The 8362-nt window shown below is 38.0% G+C and overlaps 1 protein-coding gene across 1 annotated transcript in view; it reads left to right on the top strand.

Annotated features, from left to right (window-relative positions):
• Positions 1-8362, top strand: part of ncor2 (nuclear receptor corepressor 2) — a 127448-nt gene that overhangs the window by 71244 nt on the left and 47842 nt on the right. Inside the window, exons 8-11 of the mRNA XM_015027474.1 lie at positions 3720-3772; positions 5298-5423; positions 6796-6968; positions 7078-7171. Coding sequence (XP_014882960.1) covers positions 3720-3772; positions 5298-5423; positions 6796-6968; positions 7078-7171 — 446 coding nt within the window. The remainder of the gene's footprint in view (positions 1-3719; positions 3773-5297; positions 5424-6795; positions 6969-7077; positions 7172-8362) is intronic.

Below are 8362 nucleotides of genomic sequence, written 5' to 3'. Positions count from 1 at the left end.
ATATAAAAACTGAATTAAGAACAACTTGCTGTACAGTAAGGACTTGTAAATTTACGAGTGTAGCTATGAAAACTGTAGACTCTGTGCAGCTGAGTTGGGTAATTTAAAAAGAACATTGCAAAATGTGCATGTGCATTTGTGCTTAAAAAAGCTATTGGAAGAAGTGAAAATACTATAAACAGAAAAATGCAAATATCAGGAGAAATTTTTATTTTACATGAGAAAAACTGCAAATGACAGCAGGGATGTAAACACATATTGTTGGGAGCAGTGATGCAGGGAGGAAGGATATGTTGTAATGCATAAAGATTCCTGGATTTGTATTACAAAAACAAAACAACTATTCTCTGCTTCTGCTTAAAAACCCCACAGTCTTGTGCTGCATCACCATCATTTTCATATGCTCAAACAAATCCCACATGACCAAACTCCTGCCCCTCCCAAAATACACACACAAATGGCAATTAGATGGAAACGGATAGCTGTTATTAATAATTTTTAATATTAGCCCAGTTTTAGAAATCACATTACTATCAATAAGTCAAAAAAAATTACTAACATTGGTTGATGCTGGTGACTTTATTATTGGGGTGTCATGCATCCCTAATAATTTAATATCCACAATAAGTTAATAATAGTGTTGTTTTTTTAAGTTTGGTTTTGCTGTTTCTAACAACTCTTGGTTGCCTCAGTGCCTGCTGTGCATCTTGTCCCTCTGTGTCACTGTGTCCTTGGGTAAGACATTGGCCAATTTCCGATGTTCACTTCAAGGACAGACAGAAGCTTTCCCACGAAGACGCTCACTCGGCGTTGTTGAAAAATTTGTTGCTTTGTTGCTTGGTAACTCTGTCTCTCTTACATTTGGAGCCCATCATGTAGGACTTGCCCATGTTGAACTGTAAAACTTGTGGGAATAATCATATTTCAGCTGCCTGTTTAATGTCCAGTCATGCTCGTGTGTCGCACTCCGCCCTTTAGTGTCAAGTGTGCAACATCTTGTTCACTCAGACAACACAGCTGTGATGTAATTAGGTCTGTAGGGCTACATAACTGGGCTTTATAATAAAAAAACTGGGTGGGCTATGGAACTCTTGTCTCCTGGTGGCTTTTATGTTTTCTACAAACATGTTGGATGTTCATATTTAGAGTTTTACACGATTACGTGTTGATTTAGTATGAGGAAGGATTTATTGAAACAAATGCACTCTGTGGTCTACCCTTGTTTTAGACCGGGTTTAAAGAATGATCATGTGATGCGAAGAAGGGCTCGCTCTCATGTTTTGATGACCTTTAAAATGTAACTTAAGGCTGCAGAAACTTTCCGAGTTTTGACCACAGTGCCTATTTTGTTGGCTTGTGATTATAATTATCACTTACAGATGCAGTGTTAATAACGGGGCTCATTTTCAGTCGTTTATTTTCAAGGTTATGGGCCAGACTAACACTTATTTAATTTACACTTGGGTGTTAAATGAAGTAAAACAAATGAATTTGTCATACCGTGGCCAGCGTCTGCATGTGTTCACCGCTGACTCTCTGAGATTGGGATAGATTTCAGAAAACGACATGGAGGTGATCTCTGAACAAGAGATGAGGAGCAGCAGACAACGGACCTCATGAGACTGTTTAACATGACGGCACGTGACTGAGGGAGGAAACAGCTGGACTGTTTAAGAAATATCAAAATTAGGGACGACCGTCATATTCTGACGTCCAGATAATCAACTACAGCATGTCAGAATAACTCGAGCAGTTCCTGTGTGTTCATGGCATCAGTCGGGATTACATGAGGGCTTGACTCGGGCTGTATTTAATGATTATTTTAGTCATTGAGTACTCTGTCAGATTTCTAACTTGTCGACTGTTTAGTCATCTTAGGCCTGTCGCAATAAGCAGTAAATCAATTAATCACGATAAATTAAAACAAGCTCAATCGTTTTAATTTGCATGATTTGTCATTTTACTCTCTCACTCTTTTTTTTCTACCAAAAACTGAATGACAAAACTCTCAAGGTCTCAATTAGCCCTTTTTTTTGGTTTGTTTTTTGGAGGACAATTTTATTGACAGACTTTATCGTTCACTTTATTTGTTGCTTCTGTTGGTTTGTTTATATCGGATATTTAAAAGGTCTTCTAGTTCCAGTGTTAAATGTTCATAAGAGTGTAAAATATATTGATCTTTGAAAATGTGCTCTTGCATTATTATGCCATTACATTATATTGCTTGGAAATTGTCTCAAACAACAATATTATCATTTATCGCAATAACTTCTGGGACAGTTTATTGTCCAGCAGCATGTGTTATTGTGACAGGTCGATCTTACTCTGCAGTGACTTAGCCTACGTTCTCACAGTAGGTAAATGTGAGCCAAATTCACCAGCGACAATCTTAGATCGGCCAACGTTCTAAGAAAATGGGGGCAAAAAAAAAAAACAACACTGTGTAGTATGAACTACTGCATTAGGTAGTCGGATGTGCCCAGATTCTCTATTTAAGTCTAGTGATTGCTGAAGGGCACATACAGACTTCATAATCTGCACTCTTTTGGTTGAATGCCGTATTTATTTTCACTTTGGCTTTATGTTGTTTAGTTTTTATTCAAGTACGTTTTTTGTTAATGGAGACTGAGAATCAATTTTATTTTTGGTTTTGTTTATTTAGTTTATCAGTTCCAGTGTTATCTATGGTAGGAAGTCAAATGCATTATTACGTCATTTACATTAAATCAGTGTCAAAAGGTCTTGAAACAATATTGCAATATCGTTTATCGCAATAATTTTTTTAGACAATTAATCGCTCAGCAAAATTTGTTTATCGTGACAGGCCTAATCACGTCACAACCCCACCACTCTTGGTCTGACGACGCATCCAAACAGACTTTTCTACAGAAGTTGCCGTTGTTGCTCCACAAAAGGACATTGCTGTTAGTTTTGCTTTCTTTTTTAATAGCTTCCCTCGCCTTATGATCTTGTGACGATGCTGTCTGCTCCCATTGGTGAATAAACTTTAAAATCGTTCCCTAAATGGATCCATCCATTGCTTCTTTCGTAAACGGTACGCTGCTGTGTGATGTCTATTGTGGTGGAGTTTAATTAGTAGATTCAATGACAACAAAAAAGGATTTCAGCCAAAAATCGGAATTGAGCATCAATACCTGCCATGAACGAAGCCTTGGAGTTCTCCTAAACTCTATTCTTACATGAGACTGCAGACATGGACATTCTTTTTTTTGTGTTACAGAATCACAAATTATTAAAAAAAAATAATTTGACGGAAAATGTCGCATTTAATTTTCATCTGGTGACCAAAAAAAATTAGATTTTAGAAGCAGGTTTTTTTTTTTTTTTTTTTTTTGCTCAGCAGCATCGGTGACTAAAAGTTTCATCCATGTGAAGTTTTTTAAGAAGATTTTAACTCATGGAGACGCATCTGAAGGTTGTCATGGGGTTTCTCTTCCACCACTGACAGTGCAGCTCTGGCACAGCGGCATACCACAAGACAATCCTGAACTATTAACCGCTCACTGCCGTCTTCACTCCTTTTGATCCCCGTGCCGTTTGATCAGTATTATTGCCTCAAAGCAATTAACTGAAAACCGCTTTCACTCCGTCTTTGTGCGCGCGTTATTAAATCCCAGCGTGTCAGTTTGACCGAACACAATTAGCTTCTTTGTTTTGTTAACCGGTTTGATAGGTTTGGCATTGATCCCCGCCGGCAGCGATGGCTACCGATATCTCTGTGGATCTCTGTGAGCCCAAACCCCTCCTCCCGGTTTGCATGCCGCACACACACACAGTCAGCTGATGAAAAGTAGGCCGACATCCCTGTGTAACTGCACACGCTGAGGACAGAACTTTGAAGTTCAGGCCGTTTTTTTTCCCTTTATTTTTTGTTCATCTAGCAAGCCTGAGCAAAAACGACTGCAAAACATCCATCACAAGCCTGCATATAATGAATCTTTCAGCTTTCGTGTTTTTTAAAGTATTATGCCAAATTACAGAGTTCTCCGATATCTTAGAAAGCGCCCGTGCTTAGAGCGGGACAAAGGGAACCTTTTTGCAGGGTTACGGGGCTGCTAATCCCGTCTTTTGCCATCTGGTGTGCAGAGGACAATACCATCTCTGTCTTTTGAGAAGATCTACTTTATCAGGGTTGGATTTAATTTTTGCGTGCGTGCGTGCGTGCGTGCGTGTGCGTGCTCGCTTCACCAGATAGGTTCTCACCTGTTATGCACAACATGGGTATATCACCTCTATGCAGCTGGATTTACAGTTATTTTTCCTCCTCCAAATTCATGCATGGCTCAGCATATGTAATTATTTCTAGAAATCTGATTTTTTTTTTTAGACGAGGCAAGTCTTTGCATGTTCATTCCCCTTCATAAAAGCCATATTATGTTGAGATTACCTTATGCACCAATGGATGGCACCCTTTTTCTGTTTTTTTTTTTTTTGTAAGTCATGTGTCCTTGCCTTGGTCCAGCGGGAACCAGCAGCTCAGCCGAAGTGTCTAACATAGACTAAGATTACATTAATCAGTGGAGAGCATGACCTTACAAGTGACAGATTAAGTGTCAGGAATAAAACCTTGTCTTGCAGCGAAGAAAGAGACAAACCGAGCAGCTGCCTAAGGAGATTACTGGCCTTGACCTTTATTTGAAGCTGCGAGTCTGGCCATTCCAAACGCAGACAAGTTTTATAAGTTTGGCTCCCCTCGCTGTCCCTTCCACCCAGGAGCGAGATTGAGTTTATCGAGCGGCTGCACTCGAGACCGGAGTTGTTTCTGTTCATGTGAAAGTGTATTGTAAGATTGTTTTTTTTATTTACCATTCATGCTACGAAGAACTGAGGTTGAAAAGTGCAAATACGCTGCCTCATGGCAGTCAAAATGTTTCTCACACTATCTGGAAGCAGCAATGAAATGTATATCTTTTTTCATTGGGGTTTTGTATGAGCTAGATAAAGTTAAAGTTTTGCAAAATTGAGAAGTGGAACAAAAATTCCTGATATTTTTTTTACTAAAACAAAACATACTGCCTGCGTTTGTTTTATTTAGGGATGTTGCAGTTAAACTTGTCGCAATAAATCTATTGATATCATAATAAATTTGAGCTCGCTAATTTCAACACCTTTCGGATTTTATTTGCAAAACCTTGAAAATCATCCATCATCTACCAGCACGTTGCTTTGTGTTGGTTTTGTCACATGACATCTCTTAATAAAATCATTTGGGAAAACATTCAATAGACACGAAGAGGAAGATGTGACAAACGTAAAGTCCAGCCGTTGACATATAGACTCTTTCTGTTTCAGTGTCATGTGGTTTATTCCTAATTTTCCTCTTTTATCCATGCAGAAACCACGCCATGAGGAAGAAGCTCATCTTGTATTTCAAAAGGAGAAATCACGCTCGTAAGCAGTGGGTAAGTAGAAAACTCCGTTTGTGACTCAGCTGGGACTCGGCCAATGACAGATGACTGGTGTGAAACCGGGCCAGCTGCTCCTCGAAGTGAGTGGCCATTTTAGACCAACCGAAGAGTGGAAAAAAAAAAAGAAAGAAAAAAAAAGAGGTAAAACGCTCTGTTCAGGTCTCTGGGAAAGCAGAAAATGAATAGAAAAAGATTTCCCCATGTCTTTTGAATTAATTTTCAGCCAAACGCTGTAGTGAGCTTTTTGAAACGTTGTCGTTTTTTGATTGGCGGCGTTGGTAAATGAAATCCAAAAAGCATGGCTGTAAAAATGAAGGCTTTTTGCGAATCAGCCGTCAAATGTCTGCAAGATCGATGCTTTTCCTCTCTTTTAAACGTATTTGATGCAAGACAGAATGAAAGTCTGAGCCATGGGTTAGTGTCTCCACTCCTCTCCTCTCATTTTATGGGGGAGGCAGCTGTATGTGCAGAGATATCGCAGTGTAGTTTATGGGGCCTCTAAGGGTCATGTCTCCACCAGGGTTAATAGGATGTCTGTGATGGAGGCAGGAAAACTGCACCGTCTGTCTGCCAGACCTCTGCTCCAAATCCCCACTCTGCATAAAACATTTTAGGGCTGCAAACTAATGATTATTTCAGTGATCAATTATTCTGTTGCTTATTCTGACGGATAAATAAAATTGGCACATTCTGCAGATTTTTCATTTAACCACTTAAGCTTTTTTACGCTTTTTTAATACGTTTTTTTAAGTGAAGCAAAGAGGAAAATAATTTGATTACTTAAAAAAATAAAATAAAAGAGCATTCCATTAGTGTACTATTGATCATTCGTCACAAAGGATGAATCTACAGCTAAAGAAATACTGTTTATTAAGCGGTTTATTTTTTGTTTTTGTTTTTTACTTAAAATCAGATAGTAAAAGGTTCTTAGTGTTTTTTAACAGAATATTAATTGACTTAAGCGGAAACTATGCCACTTAAGAATTTTTTAATAGAGCATATTTCCAAAGAGTTTTTGTCTTAAATTCAAATTTTTTGAATCGTTTTAGCTTATCTACTGCTCCCAGTACGTTCTTTAATGAATTGGCATTTAAAAAAAAAAAAAAAAAATCTGGATACTTCGGTTAGCGATTAATCGGTTACCAAATTACTTGACGATTATTTCAATAAACAATTAATTACAATTAAACTAATTAATCGCGATTAATTAAATGAATTTGATTAATTCATTAATCAGATTTATTTAATCAAATTAATGATTAATTAATTAATTAATTAAATGAATTTGATTAATCGTTTTTGGCCTGGAATATTCAGCGTGTCGCTCTGCTTCCTCTGAGTTATTTTCTTGATTAAAATCTTGCAGGAGCAGAAGTTCTGCCAGCGGTATGACCAGCTAATGGAGGCCTGGGAGAAGAAAGTGGAGCGCATTGAAAACAACCCGCGGCGCCGGGCCAAGGAGAGCAAAGTGCGGGAGTACTACGAAAAGCAGTTCCCAGAGATCCGCAAGCAGAGAGAGATGCAGGAACGAATGCAGAGGTGGGATTTCACTCCGGACGCGCAGCAGAGCGCGACCGCCTCCAGTGCTCTGCTACGGCCGCCGTTCCGAAGAGTCACCAACAGGATTTCTGTGTTTGTGTGTCTGCAGCCGCGTTGGGCAGCGAGGAGGTGGCCTCACCTCATCCGCAGCCCGCAGTGAACATGAAGTCTCCGAAATCATTGATGGAATATCAGAGCATGAGGTAAGCTCTTTCTGTTAAAGTTGGTTTGACCCCCACCTGAAATTGCCCTTTGGCAACTGTTTGGGTTGAAATGCGAGTCTGGAAGAGAAAGGTAAGTTTTGTTCAGAATGCTCACTTTGCCTAATCTGTAGGCAGTTGGAAGTTTTGGAGGCCTTACACTCAGTTACAAACTTTTAACTTATTTTTGAAGTTTTCAGACATCCTGTTTTTAATTTAATTAAATTTTTTTAACAATCCATGGAGACCACAGATCGTGTGGCTTTAAACCATTTATACATTTCATCACCCAGAACAATCAGTTTCTCTCTAGTTTCCATGTTGTGCTTCAAAGTTCTTGTTGTTGGTAGAGTTCTCCTTGAAATATGATCTAAACCTCAAGTTTGTTAACCTGACAGTGGAACCGGGCAAGAAATTGATTTTATTGATTGATCAAATCTTTTGGTTTTGAAAATTTAATTTTAGGAAAATCTGGATATTTTGGGATTTCATAGTTCATGCTATCAGGATCCAAGGCCTGCCGTCTTGTCAAAACAAGCCTGTCTGACAGCTTCTATTTATCTGGAAGATTGAAAATATTTTCTGTCATTTGTAATTTATTTTTCAGCAGTGAAGCAAAGAATTTTTTCTTTTTTTTTTACTAAAATCTAAAATTGAGCTTGGCGTGTAAAAAAATAAATAAATAAATAAATTTAAAAAAATCTGGGATTTTACTTTTAAGCCAAATTGCCCAACCCTAACTGAGTTAATGCACTATTTATTTAATTAATATAATAATATATATAATATATAATGATATAGTTTGAACCAGTTTGCTGCCAAGAGTCTAACTTGCAAAAATAATTCTGTAAAACTGTAATTTTGTAAAAAATAATTGATGAAATAAATCAAAGGATGAGTTTTCACAAGAATATTTCTCATTTTTACTTCAAGAAGATTAATTTAGGAAGACAAAACTCTACCTTAGGAAACAGGCTTGTAAACAGATAGTTCTCTCTAATGCAGCAGGAAGCAATGATGGAGATTTCTGATGGCAGGCTGCCAGACATTTCCAGCATTTGGATGCAACACATCTCAGTTTAAACCCACTCACTCACGCTGACTCATTGTTTCACAGTGCTTACATTCAAATACACAAATGAAGTCATCTAACTTTTATGTAAGTATTAATAAATTAAGTGTAAGAAACATAGA

The sequence above is a fragment of the Poecilia latipinna genome, unplaced genomic scaffold, assembly GCF_001443285.1.
Source record: "Poecilia latipinna isolate Pla-1442-1.1 unplaced genomic scaffold, P_latipinna-1.0 Scaffold8, whole genome shotgun sequence".
Classification (NCBI taxonomy): domain Eukaryota; kingdom Metazoa; phylum Chordata; class Actinopteri; order Cyprinodontiformes; family Poeciliidae; genus Poecilia; species Poecilia latipinna.
The sequence above is the reverse complement of the archived record's forward strand: the minus strand, read 5'-3'. Positions and strand labels throughout refer to the sequence as shown.